At 36.8% G+C, this 18978-nt stretch overlaps 1 protein-coding gene across 1 annotated transcript in view; it reads right to left on the bottom strand.

The window, feature by feature from the left end:
* The window catches only part of SPEF2 (sperm flagellar 2), a 179381-nt gene that overhangs the window by 154158 nt on the left and 6245 nt on the right, over window positions 1-18978 (bottom strand). Inside the window, exons 2-6 of the mRNA XM_004605550.2 lie at window positions 15655-15757; window positions 8125-8377; window positions 4225-4392; window positions 2216-2356; window positions 258-322 (exon numbers count right to left, since the gene is read on the bottom strand). Coding sequence (XP_004605607.1) covers window positions 258-322; window positions 2216-2356; window positions 4225-4392; window positions 8125-8377; window positions 15655-15757 — 730 coding nt within the window. The remainder of the gene's footprint in view (window positions 1-257; window positions 323-2215; window positions 2357-4224; window positions 4393-8124; window positions 8378-15654; window positions 15758-18978) is intronic.

Genomic DNA, 18978 nt, shown 5'->3' with positions numbered 1-18978 from the left:
ATATGCACGTGAACTCAGAAGCGTATGTATGGCATGAAAAATTGATTTCACATCTCATGACAGCCACTTCTCTCTTGAGCATCACAAAAGTTGTTTTAACTATATTTTACTCATTTCTCTTCCTCAAATACTCTTAATGAAGATTATACAAGGTACAAAGATCTCTGGAATGGCTATTTCAAATAACTTTTCTCAATACTTAAAAGTCATGGGTAGACTGAACATATTTTTTCATTGTTAAAATGGCTTCATCCTACCTTTCTTTGGCCTGGAGATCCTTTTTAATTAATGCCTCAAACTTCTTAATCTCATTGGCCACATCCTTTAAAGAAAATAAATGATCAGTTTCAGAATATCATTATTTACCGTATTCTTTAAAGCTTATAAGGTGGCATGTGCTACTAAGGTTAATTAAAAGGGAAAGTGCCGAAGACTGCATCCTGAAATGTTGCTATCATTATGTCTTTTTATTTTCATGCTTGACTAAATTTATCTATAGGAACTTGAAAAATGCATAACCTGAATTCAGTTCAAAACTCTAGCTCAAACATTGCATTAAAGTGCATATAATCTTTCTGTATCTGCAATTGCTTTAAGAGAGAATATGCATTTGTTTAGATAGGAATACTTCATTAATAATGATTAGCTCAGGAGTGTTTCATGCAACTTTATTTACACTAGTTACTTTTTTGAAAATTCATTTTACCTGATCTTCCCACTGTAAATCCATATTAGCACTGTAACACTGTCATCCTGTTGCTCATCGATTTGCTGGATCAGGCACCAGTAACGTTTCCATTTCAAGACTTGTTACTGTTTTGGGCATATCGAATACGCTACGGGTAGCTTGCCAGGCTCTGCCATATAGGCGGGATACTCTCGGTAGCTTGTCAGTCTCTCCGAGAGCGATGCAGGCATCAGACCCTGGTTGGCCGAGTGTAAGGCAAACGCCCTACCCGCTGCACTATTGCTCCAGTCCTATCCATATTAATGAAGTTAATCAAATGGAGGAAATGGAAGAAACACTTTACCTTAACTGGGGTCTAATAAAACCTGTGGTGTAGTATTTAGAATTCAAGTGTAATATAATGTTTTAGTATAAAAAAAGAACAATGAATTCATGTATAATGCAATGAATTTAGTTATCAGAGTTATCTCTCAATCTCTGCTTTACCATCATTATGTACTTGGGTAGAGCCTGGCAAGCTCCCCCTGGCGTATTCGATATTTTAAACACAGTAACAATAACAGTCGCATTCTCTTGACCCTGAAAGATCCTCCAATCATTGGGAAAGATGAGTAAGGAGAGGCTGTTAAATTCTCAGGTCTGGGATGAATGGAGACGTTACTGGTGCCCACTCGAGCAAATCGATGAACAACGGGATGACAGTGATACAGTGATGAACTTGGGGAAAGCACATCATTTTTTGAGTATAAGTTTACTAGCTACAAAATGAGAAATCTAATACTCTACACTTAGGAAGTTATTTACAAATTAAAAATGATATTAAAAGCAAACTACAACCTGATATATAGCAGATGTGCAATAGAGAGTAATTAATATTCTTTTTCTTAAGTCACACACAAACATGATAAACAATCACTGAAGCAGTATGCAGTGTAGATTACAGGAATTAGTACTAAAATAAATCAGAGCTCTCTTGTGAAACATAAGATTTATATTTATCTTTATCCTTATATTTATAGCTCCTGTTAGAATAATTGGTAGTTGGTATGATGTAGTAAAATATCGTTAGGGTAAGAATTTTTAATTTAAATACACTGCTAGCAAGTAAATCACTTAAATTTTCTAGAAATCACAGCATAATAAAGAAGAATTCGGTACACATTATATTAGAAATGGGACATCCCTGGTATGTGCTCCTCAACTGGCCCTGCTTGTAGGAGCTAGCACCCTTGAGGAGAGACTCACTCTGGCCTACTTTGGCAGAGGCTTAGGGGTGCGGGCAGACTGTCTTTTCATAGGGAGTCACCATACTTGGCCTTAAGTTACATCCTTTGTTTCTGAACAAGTAATAGTACACAATGAATGAGCTGGGTTTGCATGCAGTGAAGAAATTCTGAACTAAATGGAACAATGGCAGAGATAAATTGAAGAGAAATAAAGGTTGCGGAGGGAGCTCTATATGTCAAAGAAAAAGATTATTCTTTCACTAAAATAAATATGAATCACTATTAGAAGATGATCACTTACCTCAGCCTCCTTTTTCTTTTTCATCAGTTTTTGGGCCTCAAGTGCTTTGAAAGCACGACTTGGTGCAGGTTTGGGAATCTGTATGATAGCTGCTTGAATTTGGGCCATTATTTCATTTTGCCTTCTTTTGCTCAAGCGTTGCTAAATATACAATATATATTTGTTTAGTTATTCAATTCATCAGAAGAACAGGCAGGAGTATACACTCATAGGTACCCAGATATAATTTTTCTATTAAAGTTTCATATCCAGTAATTAACAATGTGCACGAATACATAATGTTAGAAGGCAGGTGGCAATATAATCTAATTTCATATCTCCAGTTTCAAATTATGATTTTAGTATCATCACATAATTATACAATCCCCAAATTATATCTATCAAATCTGTACATTTTACTTTTAGGTGATAATATTAAATAGACCATGAAAGTATCACAGTATGAAGAATAATATAATTTTTTCTCAGTGCCATAGTCAGACTCTGTCCAATACTGGGAAAAGAAAATTGTGTCTCTAAAGACAGTAAGGAGAAAATTTGGTCTAGGAGGTTGACCCTTGGACAGGTCCTAGGAAACTCAAATAGAAGACCAGCTTTTCCCAAACTCAATCATACTTGCAAGAAGAATGTCATATATTGAATTAACACTCAAATATGTGGCATTGTTATTGTATCAAGTCTTCTTATATACAGAAATTATTTATAAATAATATAAACAGGAGAAAACAATTGAGAGAAAATTATAAAAATCAGTTAAATATTTGAAAAAAAAGATCTTAGCAATAACAAAATAAATCACAAAGTAACTACTAAAACATTATATTAAAGCAAATAAGACAATTTATTATTAAATCCAAAGACAAGCTTAATTTTCTATTCAGATGTCAGAAATTAAGAAAAAAATTAATTTCATTTCATTTTCCAAAAGTTGAAGTTTTACTTAATTGCAATGTCTGTATATTTCCTTTTGAAAAGAAAGATCTAGCTTTCCCTTATGTTGTATTTGCTTTAAGTCATTGCTAATATACCTTATTTCAGAATATTTTATGGTGCTATATTTTATTTTTACCAATTTTATTTGGAGATTTTGTACATTAAACTTGGCACATCAAAGTGAACAGACTGGTTCCACATAGGGTCCAGACTGAGTGGTCTTCATTTAAACACTCCTTACTGTAAAGACCATTGCCAAAGAGAAACCTGTCTTATCTACTCTTTGTCACATAGTGAGATGATAAGCTCTTGTCAAGTTTGTCCCTAGTTTTTCCTACCTCCCCAAAAGTAATTGACTACAATGGAATGTGGGTTTTTTTTTCAGTTTAAATGTATTAAAATTAAAAGTAATTTAGCAGTTCAATGAGAAACAAATTCTTTTGCCTGTAGTTGACACATTCCATATACGCAGCAACTGGAATTTCTCTTAAAGTCTTTAATGACTCCACACAATGTTATTATTGTATGCCCTTAATGGCTGAGGAGATCATTAAAGATTTTCAAAGAAATTGCAGCAGGGGCAGAGGAGTGAGTTAAAGGAGAATGAACTAAGAATTTGTTTTTTTTAAAAAAAAAAGGTGCTTAGGGGAATTCATGGGATGCAAGATGCAAGCAGAGAGCTGAAAGAGAAAAAATGGAAACTATAGAAAAACCAAGGGGGGTACAAAAGAGGTAAAAGAGAGGGAAAGTAGCTACTCTATCTCCATCAACAGAGAAAATGCTCATAGCATTAGCTGGAACAGTTTGGAGGAGCAGATTCATCACAAAAGCATCTGTGCATTAATATCTATCAGAAAACTAAAAAGAAAAAAAGAGTCATTCTGCTACTTCAGGGAATGACAGTAGTCAGCAGAGTCAATATGATAGAATGGAGAAGGTGGGGAAGCAAAAGCCGGGCAGAACATGAGTCATGCAAGAGAATACGCAACTTCTAAGACACTAATGCTTATGCAATGTGTACTATAGGCAGAAATCACAAATAGTATAATATGCACTATTGAGTTTCTAGAAATAACCTTTTTGACATCAACACATCTTTGATCTTCCTTGAATTTCTGAACTTTTTCAAATTTCTCAAAATGCATGTGGTCAAGCTCTTCCTTCTTTTTATATTTTTCTTGGAACCTGTGTGAAACCTGCATCAGACTAAAATCAGTTTGGCGTGGTATCAGGTTTCTAAGTCTCTAAAAAAAGCGTTTAGAAAGGGGGAATAAAGAGCAAATTGTCATTATAGGCACAAAAAGAAATTTTGTATTGAAAACATTTCTATGGATTACTACTGCTCATATTAAAATAAATAAAAAGTCACCAAATGATCACTCATATTCTTAATAAGTATAAGAGCAATAAGAAAAGAGAATTTTCTTATTCTCACATGAATTTATACTTGAATATTTTCCCTGAGTTTGTCTATTTTTTTAAAATTTGTGTAGATAATATTAGTTTACAGGAATATTATACCCCTAAAACATAAATGTATACGTATATGCTTTAGGGGTACAACATTATATATACTTGCATAGATGTCATATATATGTATATGCTTTCGGGATACAATTTCATATCTCTTCAAAATAAATTCTAAGACACAACAACACCACCGAAGAATCAGTGTCATTCACCACAGCCCATGGGTGCCCTGGCCTCTCCCCTTCTAATTGCTTCAGCTCTGCGGTCTGAGTCCCCCATTTGCCCTGAGTTAAATTATCAATGAATGGTATTTAAATTCTTGGAAATACATTTTACAAAATCAATTTGAACACATAAAAGATAATATAAGAAAAACATTCCTTTCTATCACATAAGCCACTTCCTAGAAAACAGTAAAGAAATATTAAAAATTCTGGGTCAATGGAAATGAGAGGTAGAGAGCACAAGAAAATGAACTGTCCTAAGAGCATCATAAACTGAATGCAGAGTAGCATGACTCTCGTAGTTAGCTAAAACTTATTTTAATGCAAAGTCATCTCCTGAGAAGCTAAAGAGCACAGAACAAAAACAGTGGTAACAATGCACGCCACTGCTGGTCCCTCTGTTCTGAGACTGCCTCACTTAACAGAAGAACATTTATAGACAGTCGAGCTTCTTTGAAGCTCTTAGGCGCCTTACTATTCTCACTGTTGAAAACGTCCTTGCCTCCTTCACATAGGTGACAAAAATTCAAGGTCCGTGAGCATATTAGTACTCTACTTCTTCAACTTAGTGTTTATTTTTCCTCTCACCCCAGGAAATACTTAGTGAGATATCATATCGTCCTAGTGTTAGATGAAGTGACTTCTAGCATGCAACAGCTTAGGTTTGTGTTTCAGCACCATAACCTACAAACTTCAGGAAACTGAGCATGATTTAACTTCTTTATAGCTCAGTCTCATCATCTGTAAAATGGGAATTACAATGGGCCCCATTTTATAGGACTGTTGTGAACACGAAGTGAGATGATATAAGTAATGACACCTGGAACAGGACTTGGCCCCTCGCAATGAACCTTATGTTGAATAGATTATAGTCATTACTTTGTTATGAGATAGACCCCTGTATCTTTCTCCATTCAGTAGCAGGAGAAAAGGCCTCCTGCATCTTTCCTAAGATGGTTCCTCCATCTGAACTGTAGACTAATTTCTCATCTTCTCTTCTGCAAAGGGTCTCCTCACACTTGCTCTTCCCTCACTCCAGCTGGCAAACAGTACAGTCTCTCAAAAGCAAGTATGAAACTGTTCCCTTGAACTTCTTGTTCAAGTTTTCTTATGTTCTCCTTTAACTCTACATATCTTGAAAAACCAGTCATGCTCCTTCATTCCTCATACTCTTAATACTAGGCAATTCACACAACTCTACTGAAATAATGAATTTACCCAACTCAGTGTAATTAGCATCACTTAACTTGGGCCAGAGAGATAATATAGCAGGTAGGGAGCATGCCTTGTATATCTCAATACCTGGTATTCCATATGGTCTCCTGAGCATCGCCAGGACTAATTCCTCAGTGTAGAACCAAGAAAAACCCCTGAGAAATTCCAGGTGTAGACCACAATGCCATACACCCAAGCCCCCTCAAACAAAAAAAAATCACTTTACTGAAATGCTTTTCTTTCCAAAAAATGGAAGCTCAATGAACTGGTATCCGTGCTCCCCGCCCCCATACAACTGTTAATTATTTTCTAAGTTCCTGACTAAATAATATTTGTTCAATGACTGAATGATTAATTCTAAAAAGCCATTAAATCCAACAGTCTCTTGTTTTGGTTGCATCTACACAACTCTGTAGCAAGTGTTACTGTTGACTATTCTATACCTTACAAATAACTTTTTTACATGTTGTGTTCATAAAACTATCAGAAAACCAAACTCTGAGGCAGTTAGAGTTATTTTTGCAGCTGAGAAAATTGAGACGGAAAGCTGTTCCAGAGGTTGGCTTTGAGTTAATCAGTTTGCAAGTGAGGAAGGCAGGTACAAAACTGTTGTTTGGCTTTAAGCCTAATCTAATTTCTACCTCTCCAAGAGTTCTGAGTTTATTCTGCTTTGCTTGTAAGGTTATCTGTTTAGAATAGACAAATTTGAAAATAGAAATGGCTCTTATATTTATTATATCATTGTTACTTTATGAAGACAACTTAAATATTTTTCCCAGTTCTATTTAGTGTCCGGTATCAGTGAAGCACTCCTATGAGTACCCTAAAAACCTGAAAAACTATTTTACTCCACTTACGTAAAGGAAAGAATACAGGAACTAGAGAGAGTAACTTGCCAACTAAAAAATTCATATCCGTAAATTAAAATATTAAATGAGAATTTGCAATATTCAAACTCTTACACATGGGTATCACTCAATTTTAAAGAACAAAGATTGTATGAAGCCACATGACAATAAAATATAGACAACAGCAGCAGCAGGAGGTGGACACTGGAGAGTGAGAAATGAGGTTAACATCAGGGAGTGAAACTACCTGTGTCCATTGAGTCTCAAAGCAAGAAGTTATGTGCATGGGGCAGACTGAATAGCAGTAGTTGGGGAGGAGAGGAGAGAAGAGGTGAGGTGAACTGGTGCAGGAGAGATGAGGCAAGTTTGAGTGGGAGAGAGTGAATACACAAGTTCTGTTCAAGGGTAGGCTGCCAGTCAATGTTGAAGAATCAGTCTTAGTATTGAGGACTAAGCAAGTTAGAAAGGTTGAGTTGGTAGATCCTTTATTGAAACAACCTGATCGTTAATCTAAATTGGACTCATAATATGTCTGGAGGACATATTATGTCTGGAGGACTGGAGCTATAGCACAGTGAGTAGGGCATTTGCCTTGCACGCGGCCGACCCAGGTTCAATTCCTCCATCCCACTCGGAGAACCCGGCAAGCAGAGAACCCGGCAAGCTACCGAGAGTATCCTTCCCGCACGGCAGAGTCCGGCAAGCTACCCGTGGTATATTCAATTGCCAAAAACAGTAACAACAAGTCTCACAATGGAGACGTTACTGGTGCCTGCTCGAGCAAATCGACAAACAATGCAACGACAGTGCAGTACTAAATATGTCTGGACTAGAGGGTTTTTAACTAAAATATAATAAAATTTAAATCTGGAGAAGAGTTATCTAGCATTTGATTAGCCTCCAGTTGAATTCCTAAAGATCAGGAGACATGTTTGTGAGTTTTAGCAATAGTTCATAAGGAGATGTGAGCAGAGGTGATAGCAATAGAAGTGGAAAGAGAGAAACGAGCATTAGAAGTGATGGGAACTGAGAACAGAATCTGACAAGCTTTTGTTCAGGCAGATAGGATGCATGAACCCATCAAAAGTAGATAAATAAATTTAAAATGTGAACATAAAATAGAATCCAAGCATAACCACTAACACACATAAAGGACACATATAGCCAGTGGACTTTCTTTGAGAAGTTAACATCTCTACCATTTCCCTCACGTACTTACATCTCGAAAAGCCTCACTTTTCATGTTTTGAAGTTTTACACTTGCCAGGGGTTGCACACTTGTTATTTCCACTCCAGTCAGTCCACTTTTTTTCTTTTTCTGAAGAGCAATGTACATTTGATACAGAAGTTTTGTTGCTACCCCAGGCTTTTCTGTGATGATGCTGTGGGCTATGTTCTGATCAAACTGCACACCCAGACGATGAAGTGTTGGCTCCAAGCGAGAAAAGTTATTAAGCTTGGCGCTTGAAACCCTAGGTGTTAAAACGTTATACATAATTAGTCAAAGGCATTGAGTTAAAAATTGGATGACGACTATCTGACCCATTATCATGATCTGATATTAACAATTATTCCCATATTATTTGAAATACAACATTTCTTCAAAACCAATCATTATTCTTGAATGACTAAAGTCTATTTATTTTATAGACTTTCAGGCTTAAAAATGATAGAATTTTGATGAGAATACAAACAACTGTTTTCTCATGTCCTTAAAAAAATTTTTTTTTTCCAGGAGCTATACCAGTTGGTGTTCAGGGCTTACTCCTGGCTTTGTGCTCGGGATCACTCCTGGCTGGCTGTGGGGGACCATATGGTATGCTGGGAGTTGAATCTGGGTCAGCTGCAGGCAAGGCAAATATTCTACTTACTGTACTATTTCTCAGGACCCTAAATGTTTTCTCTTGAGTGTTAAAATTTTACTGTAGTTTTAAAAAAAGTCAGTTTGGAGAAAAGTTTTATGTCGTGTCTATTCTTAAAATTACATCATTACTAGAGTTTGAAATAAACCTCAGTGTTGTATTTTCAACATAATGACACTTTTGAGCATTTTCAGAAATAGTAACTAATACCAACTACACAATCTGATAAATTATATAATCTTCACTGTATAGATTATATTACTGTTTAAAATCAATAATGGCTTTCTAACTATAGATTAGATTTATTTTGAATAACATAATGACAAGTTGATTCATTTTGAATGTTCATTAATACATTTACTAATTTAGTCTCTCAACTAATAGTTATAATACTATGTACCAAGAATTGATTTATTAAGTTTAATATCTTTGTGTAAATTTAAATTTAATTAACTAACCCATGTATTAATCTACTCTCTCAACTAGTAGTTCTAATTATACTATGTATAAAAATTGATTTATTAAATTTAATGTTTGTGTAAATTTAATTAAATGCTATAAATATGAATAAGGCATAAGGCATAGTCCCTGCTCCTGAGAGTTTACAGTGGAAAAATCAGATGTGAACCCTAAGTTTGATAAATTGAGAAAAGAGTTATAATAGATGTTTCACGTGATATGACTAGCTATGAATCCAGTGACAGAAATAAGCAAAAGATGCCCCATGCATCTCAGTCTTTGTTTTGCTGTTTTTGTTTTGGAACTACACCTGGTGGTCCTGGGGCCTACTCCCTTCCTGGTTTGTGGTGCATCTGTTGCTCCTTGCTGTTTTGTTTTGTTTTGTTTTGTTTTTAACAGTTTCATTTAGGCACCATGTTTTACAAAGCTGTCTTTAGTCATACAATGTTCTAATTCCAAATCAACCACCAGTGTCAACATACTCTTCCAGGGTCCCCAGGGTCCTTCCCAGCCTCCTCTACCTTCTTACTAGAAGCAATTATAGGTTTAATTGTAGTTTGGATGCCATGCTTACAGTACTGTTAGGGTGAGTGGTTTATACAGATACCTTGCCTCTATGCCACTGACATTTCCCATGATCCTACCATTGCCTCTGTGTTACCTCCCATTCTTCTTACTCTACGTCCTCCATTTCTCTCCTTTGTTGGCTTTCTCTGGGGACTGAATGGTGCCAGGGATTACAGCTGGGTCTCCTGCATGCAATGTGCCTCCCAGCCCATTGAGCTAGCTCTTTAGTGCCTATATTTCCAATTTAATACCTCTCTGTCATCAGATGCACACATCAAATTTAGCCACTGCCCAATTTTACCTTATCATTGAAACATTCAGGAACACACTTTAATGGAAAAATATTCTTGATTATAAGTTTAAGTCCTTCAGCCTTCCAAATAACACTTTTAGAGCAGGAGGAGTTGTTTTATAAGCCCCTGGAGAATTTCTATTATAGATATATTCGCTCAATTATTTTACTTTGAATTTTAAAATTATTTGGGGGAAGATAAAATGGATGTAATGTCTTCAATTAAAATTTAGAACTTACTCTCAGAAGCAGCTCTATAGAGATCACTTAATATCTAAACTTTATATACTGCTCCTAATATACTTTCTCAAAAGACTGCTATCATGAAATTTTTCTAAACCATTTTTTAAATAACATTAAAACTGCATAAGAGCCATAGTATCTTTTCCACAGAAATGAAGACGCACGTGCATAGCATGTATATGTCATATTGGGGTGTTTGTGAACCTTCTAAAATTTAATTTGAACATGTCCATTAGTTACCACTTAAAATTATGCTCTACAATGAAGTGGGGAATGATAAAATATAGAAATGGTTTCTAAAGATGAATAAAGGGCCAGTATCATGAGAAAATCACTTATCAATAAAAAATTCTTTGCATTCCTCTTTCTAATCTTTTAGTGAAAAGAAAAACCAGTTTAACTATTGATCTTTTATCAGAAACATGACATTTTTAGAATATGACATTTTATTACCTAAATTTCAGCTAACTGAAAGAATAAGAAAATGGCTTTAAAGATGATGAAAAGAGAGAACATATCCACAAAGAAATCTTAGTAAAAAAGGTAAATATTTTTGTAGTCTTTTCATATCCAACTTTGAAATCTGTCCCCATCTCAAATGACCTTAAATTTAAGGTAACAAATTATTTACTTAATATGAATAAAGTAAAACAAATGATGTTCTGAAGAGTCTGATTAGGAAATAGGATATTCATATTGATAACTTCTGCTTATTCTCCTAAAACCAGAAGCTGGTACTGCTACTTCATCTTCCATTGGAAGTTATCCTTTCACGACAGGAGGCCCCTTATGCTTTATCCTATGTATTTGGGGAGATAAAAAAATGAATCTACTTCTAAGAGTTTTGGACTTGGTTTTTACTTTGGGCTACTAAGGCATCATAATCAAGGTGGAATGTAAGTTTCCAAATAGAAAAGAGGGGTTCGATGGGCCCATGAAGGGGACTTTAGCATTCAGTGGTTGAGAGCTACCTCCCCAGGCCGGACCACAGGCGAAGGATGGGCGAAGGATGGGCAGAGGATGGGCTAAGGTCAGGCAAAGGATGGGCGAAGGACGGGCGAAGGATGGGCGAAGGATGGGTGAAGGACAGAGGAACAGAAACTGGGCTCCAGGCTGGTGGGTAGTCAGTTTATTTCTCTCTCCTCCCTGGCATAGTCCGGATCTCTCCCCTTGTGGTGCAATCAGTCATAGTTTTGGTCGTAGTCCCAGTCATCAGAGTTCCATCATCGTGGTCTCCTCGGAGCCTCAAAGTCCTCTCCTTCATTATCTCTTCTTCCTCATCTCGGCGTAGTTTCATAGTCCTCTATTTGCAGTCGTCATCATCATTTGATTCTCCTTCTAGTGCTCACAGACCTCAAAGTCCAAAGTCTCAGTTCTCTAGTCTTCAACGTCTAGTCCCAGCATCTTGTCTTCAGCATCTCATCTTCAGCATCTCGTCCCGACTTTCTCATGCCCAACATCTATTCCCCAATGTCTTCAACATCTCATTTTTGACCTTATTGTTCCATCTTACACATTACAGCATAGTTATATAGAAATCATGAAGGGCGGGGATTTAAGGGGGCTGAACATTATCCTAACCACAAAGGGAGCTAAAGTCACTTTTTCAGGAGATTAACTCAAGGACAAAATCTCATCTAAGATTACTCCAGATTACTAGGAGATCCGCTGAAGGGCAGGATTCCATCCAGGGTGTATTGCGTTCTCCTTTTCTCAGCTAGTAATTCATTTAAACAGTCATAGTAAATTTACTTCTTATAATATTTCTAGCAATGTCATTTTGTATGAACACAGTAAGAGATATGTTAAGCTTAAAGGTTGGCTCTTCCTGGGGACATCTCGCTCTATATTCCAGACCACAGCCCTCAGGCCAGGTTAGTCTTTTCTAACCCCAGTAGGGTCCTTAATCAGTTACTTCTTTTGGGGTCATGACAGAGTTTGTCCATGACTGTGCTCTTAACTTATAGCTAAGTATTATGGTGCTTGGCCTGGCCCATTTCAATGCCAGGGTAGCTCACAGCTTGCCCTGGGTCCAACCAGTCCCTCGTCGGGATCCTGCTCTTACTAGGGACTAAGGGCGACTGAGGCTTAAATCAAGTAAATATGGATGCCCAGGTGTAAATATTATTTTGGAGTCAATTAACTCCCATGTTACAAAGCATAGCATGAACTGTCTTCCTGTCTACACAAAAAGGACATTGCTAAATAAACCATGCAAATGATACAAAGGAAAGAGAAAAGCACTATAGGGTTATAAGTGCTGATGGAATTGGGAGTGCCTAAGTTGCACTGTTGTGGGAGTGGCTCAATAAACCTTAAACTCCCTGCAGGAGAAGCAAGGACAACCCAGTGTTATCCAACAGTGGAAGAAACCAACAATTCTTATTTCCGAATGTTAGAAAAGCTTAATTCTACACTTCTCAAAAAATGGGGAATATTTGCTGTCTTCAAGCTTCTACAATACAATCCCAGCTGTGGAGACAAAACCTGTCAGTACTATAGTCCTTCACACTTTAGGCTAAACATGGCTTTTAGAGACCGGCCAAAGTTTCCACGCAGAATGCTATTAATATTTGGAAATCATCTTGCCTGCACGGCAGACCTGGCAAGCTACCTGTGGCATATTCAATATGGCATAAAACAGTAACAAGTTTCACAATGGAGACACTACTGGTGCCCACTCGAGCAAATCGATGAGCAATGGGATGACAACGATACAATGATGATACTTAATATATTCTGAATTTCAAATAATTAAAATTCTGGGACAGTAGCAAGGCTGGTTATAAACTGCTGTATGTTAACTCTTGTAGAATATGATCCACCAGTAAGAAATGAGAATTAACAGTTGTTTTTGAGCACAGAAAAACCACTGGGACCATTTTGCTCTGGAGATAGAGCATATGATGTAAATAATGACCTCTGTGGGAATAAGGAATACATTCTGGGAAAAGATTTCTCCCTCTCCACTTGCAGTTATTATTTGCCAAGGGATTATCTTTCTCTCTGCCACCCTGCCAGCTAGGGAGGGAAAACATCTTACAGGGCGAGTACTAGCTGCCATCCATGATACCCACGCTCCTTCAATCACAGTTTTTAAACTCAAATGGTCATTTTTCACACTGAGAGATGAACTGAGGGTATTTTTAACTGCTGGAGGTATTGTTGTTTACAATACTGATAATGAGTGTCCCGTGTATACAATATACTGAAGATATTTTAAAATCTCAACTAGTTATTCTTTTAACTATTATAAATTTTAATATCATCTAGTTATTCTTGGAATTAAGTAATTTTCAAGATACATAATTTTAAGTTATATAGCAATATAGACTTTGTTTACTATTTATATTTTATAGCAAAAGATTTAAACATCCCAGAGAGAGTTCCCAAATTATAAGTAGACAGATGCCTACAAAAAATAATTTCCTCACCCATTTTGCTATTATAGAAAGGTGCTATCTATAAATTTACTCAGCTTTGCTTCTTGTAGAACCATATTCCTTAAAACAGGTTGTGTCAAGAACTAGGGATGAATATACAGATAATGTGAAGCTATTCATCACTTAGAAGAAATGATTCTCATACTGTATAATTCAACCTTATGCCACCTTTGAAATGGTGCAATGTGGCTATGGCAAAAAAAAAAGACTATGGTTACCAGGCGTCAAGGTGAGGGAAAAATAAAAAGGCAGAGGACAGGACTTTTAAAAGATAGTAAAAATACAGAGAATGTTACCATAATGATAAATATATGCAATTTCATGTACAGGCTCATGCATGTTGAAAAACAATCCAATTGTTCCTCCAAATATAAATGCATAATATTTTTATATTCCATATAACACAGAGATCCATGCTAAAAAGGGACTGAAATGTTTCCATATAAAATCCATATAAAATATACTGTTCATAGAAATATTATTTATAATAGAAAGAGAAAACAACTGTCATATATCAACTGATGAAATGAAAAGCAAAATGCATTTTGTCCATTTGAAAACATTTACCCAAATAAATAGAAATAAACACACTACACCATGGGCGAAGAAGTTAAATATAGATAAACCTTGAAGATATTATTCTAAGTGAAAGAAAACTAGTGGCAAAATTCTACGTTTTATGATTTCATTGAGAAAAATATATATAGATGAGGCAAATCCATACACAGAAAATAGATTACCAATTAGGTTGTGGTGATGGCTGTAGCTATAATAAATATGGGTTTAATTAAATCAAGCTGTAACATTTTTCATTTTCATAATGTATGTATATAAAGAGTAAAACTCAATAATTTAGCTTGAACTCAAAATGTCATGAAAATACCTCTGAAATTATTACTGAATAAAAACAGTGATTTAATATTCTGTCACTGTCATCCCATTGCTCATCAATTTGTTCGAGAGGGGACCAGTGACGTCGTCATTGAGAGACTTATTGTTACTTTTTTTGGCATATGCGATAGCATAGCGATTGGGCGTTCGCCTTTCACGCGGCTGACCAGAGTTCGATTCCTCCGCCCCTCTCGGAGAGCCCGGCAAGTTACCGAGAGTATCGAGCCCGCACGGCAGAGCCTGGCAAGCTATCCATGCATATTGGATATGCCAAAAATGGATATTGGATTTAATATTAATAGTAAACAATTACTAAAACTACACAATTGTTGTACACAAAACGGAAACTTGTTGTTACCGTTTTTGGCATATCGAATATGCCACGGGTAGCTTTGCCATGCAGGGCGAATTCTCTCAGTAGCTTGCCGGGCTCTCTGAGAGGGACGGAGAAATCAAACCTGAGTTGGCCACGTGCAAGGCAAACGCCCTACCCGCTGTGCTATCCCTCCAGCCCATATATATGCATATATATGTATAAATATATTTAGCCCTAAGATTGGTTGCCTTCTACTTTAAACCCAATCAAATGTGGGCTTAAAATAGAATATACTATGTATTTTTATTACTTTAACCTTTATGTTTTTTAAATACAAGAAAAATACTTACTGAAAAATAATGTCCAGAACACTATAAGCTTTTTACTTCGTTAGAGAAAGCAGAACCAACTACCAAATCAGGAAGTAATGTGGCCTAAGATTGAAGGGCTAGAGAAGATGATAATGTGAGTCCCCATCTAGGAATGCTAACTCTTTTCTTTGGACTCCTGGGACTTGTATATGTCAAGAGGCAACAATTTTCATACTGATCATTTGCTTGGCCAGTTCCAGTTTAGAAGGGATCCTGAAATTAATGATTCTTTAAGTTGACTTTGGAGGCTAAACTCTGCAAATGCCAAAGGAATTGACCTTTTATAGATTAACAATTTCACTAACCTGCTTTCTGAAAATTCTGAAAAGTCATCCTGAAGCTCAAACTTGTGTAGAACTTCTCCAATTAGATAGCCACTGGAAAATGCCTTTGCAAATGACTTCGGAGCTGAATTTTAAAACATAGAGATAAAAAAATAGTAAGTACAATATTGCACATACAGTTTCATAATGTATGTATATAGAGAGTAATACTCAATAATTTAGCTTGAATTCAAAATGTCATAAAATACCTCTAAAATTATTACTGAATAAGAATAGTGATCTGTTATTAATATTTTACAAAGATCCGCAAGTACATAAAATTAAATGTGATAATGTACAGAATTTTGAAAGAACAGACAACTTCTGAGCAAATTAAATAAAGAACTAACCAAATTTATAAATAAACTTATGTGTAACAGTCATTGAGATGTTTTTAAAATACACTCCAAAACTCTAGCTACCTACAGAAACTATGAATGATAATAGCAAAATTTGGCAAGTGAAGAGCAGTCTAATGAATTTAAACCTTAAGATTTAATTTTAACCTTGTTTTAATGGAAATTTAACATCAGCAGCACCTTTTCCAATAAGGCCTAAAGAACATGAGAAAATTGTCATTAGTGGTTCAGGGGTTTTCATTGTGTCAATTGTTCCATCTATCAGTGATGGAGAGAAAAAGAGGAAATAAGCTTTGGAGTCAGAGACATCTCTGCTGGAATCCTGACTTGCTCCTTTATTAGTTGTGCCACTTCTGACAAACTGCTTAGCTTTCAGGAGTTTCTGGATCCTCATCTCTAGAAAAAAGATAATTAAATGTCTATCTTAGAGAGCTACTGTGAAATTTAGAGGGGAAGTATGAGAATTGCTTGGTACTATGCCTGCCATAAAGGAATTATAAATGATGAAAAAAATTTTCAATATAAGTATTAAATGAAATTTGCTAGCTTTTTTGCGGGGGGTGTTGGGGGAGGTGCTATACTCAGTGATGCTCAGGGGTAACTCCTGGCTCTGCACACAGGAATTATTCCTGGCATGCTGGGTGACCACATAGGATGCCATGGATTGAACCCGGGTCGACCATACAAAAGGCAAGCATCCTACCTACCTACCTACTAACTCTCCAGCCCCAGAGTTTGCTAACTTTAAGTACATCCATAGTTTGGGATATCATGTTTTTTCTTATGAGTGAAGATAGAAGTTTAGATCATATTGAAGGATAATGTACAAAGTTGGTTATGAAGTAAAGTATGTGTTCACAGAATAAAGTGTGCTTCTTTCAAATTATTTCAAATTTCTCCAGAAATCTTCAAACATGTTCCTACAGTCTTTATAGTACATGTCATGCAGTATCACAAACTCAGATTGCTTTTTTTAAAAAATCTATTTGGCCAATTACAGGGTGATTGATTGAATATGAATATGTAATACTCAGGGTTTGTATAATTGATGTGTGGTTGCAGCAGAATGAGATGAGTATTCATAAAGGTCACAACATACAACTCACATGGAGAAAATTACCAAGTATACAAATATGGTTCTTTTGCACATCTGATTCCAGCCCACCAACTCACGCCCAAGATAACTCTCATTGAGGCTTCCCTAATATCTATTCCCAAAATATATTACACACCCAAAATATCACAGTACTTAAGTTGAATAAATATAATGGTAAAGATAATTTAAAATATATCAAATGTTCCCACAGATTCAATTTAACTTGGGCTGTCCTCATTAACTACCTAGAATTAGAATTTATTGCCTATGGTTATAGGATCTGTCATTTACAATAAGAAGACACAAAAGGGTAGGAAACCATCAGGGAGAAAAAAAAATGAGTTGGCCTATGAATCATTTTAGCCACATGTAAAAATGTGAGACTTTCTCACGCTCCAATAAAATGCAAATTTTAGTAATCTAAACCTATGTGCAACAACATAGTGGAGAAGGGTCACTACACTTATTCTTAAAGTTTAGAGTCTGGCACCTGTAACTGCAGATTTTAGCAATTTTTTAATAGGGGTCATTCTCAGTGGTTCTAGTGTGTGGTTGCAGTGAGCGCCACAGTGCCGGGAACTTAACTCAGGGTCTCACCCACATCAGTCATGTGCTTTATCAATTGAGCCACGGTAATTTTTTTTTCATCGTCAGCAGACCAATTTTATCATAACTTTAAAACTATCCAGGGAATAACTCTCTTTCTTTAAAAATATTATACACTCTTTCAGGATTGGCGATTTGATTCCTTTGCACATCAGCTTAATGTGATGTGTCTAAATGTGACTCTCCAACTACACCTTAGAGAGAATAGCTGGAGAAAGTAGGTATTAAGTGTCTCTTGAAGCACCCACTAGGAGAAAGTGGGATTCATGGCACGTCTGAGCTCTGTACCTGAGCCAGTTTTATGGTACTGCCTGTAAGCACCTTCCCTTCTTAGCAGAAGGAAGGCTGCCCTCCCTAACCAAGGCGGAGCACTGTCCTGGCCCTTACACGACACCACCTAAATATAATGGTGCCCTGTGGGGCTTTGAGAACGAGGAGGATTTGGCTTGATTTTACTCTAAACACAGTCTGTCATGTCGCAAATGTCCTTTGGTGTCATACAGGGATAGTTTCAGCTCCACCTTCACTGGAAGAGCAACCAGACTGACAATGCCAAGAGTAATGGCAGAGACCCTGACACGGTGACGGCAGGCGTGCGTGCAAGCACAGGGTGGTAACAGCACACATTTGTAAATCCACGCCACCTCAATAAAATCCTGGGGGGAACAGCTTTCAGGCAAAGCCAAACAAATACACATATAGAAGAAAGGCAGGTGAATGTGCTTCACCTCTAGACAGGGCAGTTGCTGCTGAGGGTTGGGCATTGCCTTGCCGCCGCCCCCAACCCCCCACCTCCCCAGACCTCGATGTCCCTAAGACATGGCCCGGCAGGCACAGCTTGGCCTTGGCGTTTTCTTGCTGGACACAATCAATTTCAAAGCACAACAGACAAGGCCGCCCTGCGACCCTGATAAATCAGAACAAAAACAAGATTCCTCAGTAATCATGTCTGCACTTCAAAATGAGACACGTCCAAAGCACGACAAATGGCCAAACATTGCCCTGTTCTGGTTCTCTCGAGTTTCCTTTCTCAGCCCGGGCTCCGCCTAGCAGCATTCTCCCCTCTTCCTAGAAAATGTATGTGAAAAATCTAGGTCATGAATTTTCTCTGCTGCTTGACAGGATGTAATTCGGAACGAAGCACAGCTTCCGTGCCCCTCCTTTGATTATTTTTGTCGCCAGATGCCAGGAGTCTCTTCTAACATCCTCTTAGCCAGAGGTCCCCCAGTTGCCCATGGTAGGTGC

This window comes from Sorex araneus, chromosome 1 (assembly GCF_027595985.1).
Source record: "Sorex araneus isolate mSorAra2 chromosome 1, mSorAra2.pri, whole genome shotgun sequence".
Taxonomy (NCBI): domain Eukaryota; kingdom Metazoa; phylum Chordata; class Mammalia; order Eulipotyphla; family Soricidae; genus Sorex; species Sorex araneus.
This window is presented reverse-complemented; position numbering and strand designations above follow the sequence as displayed.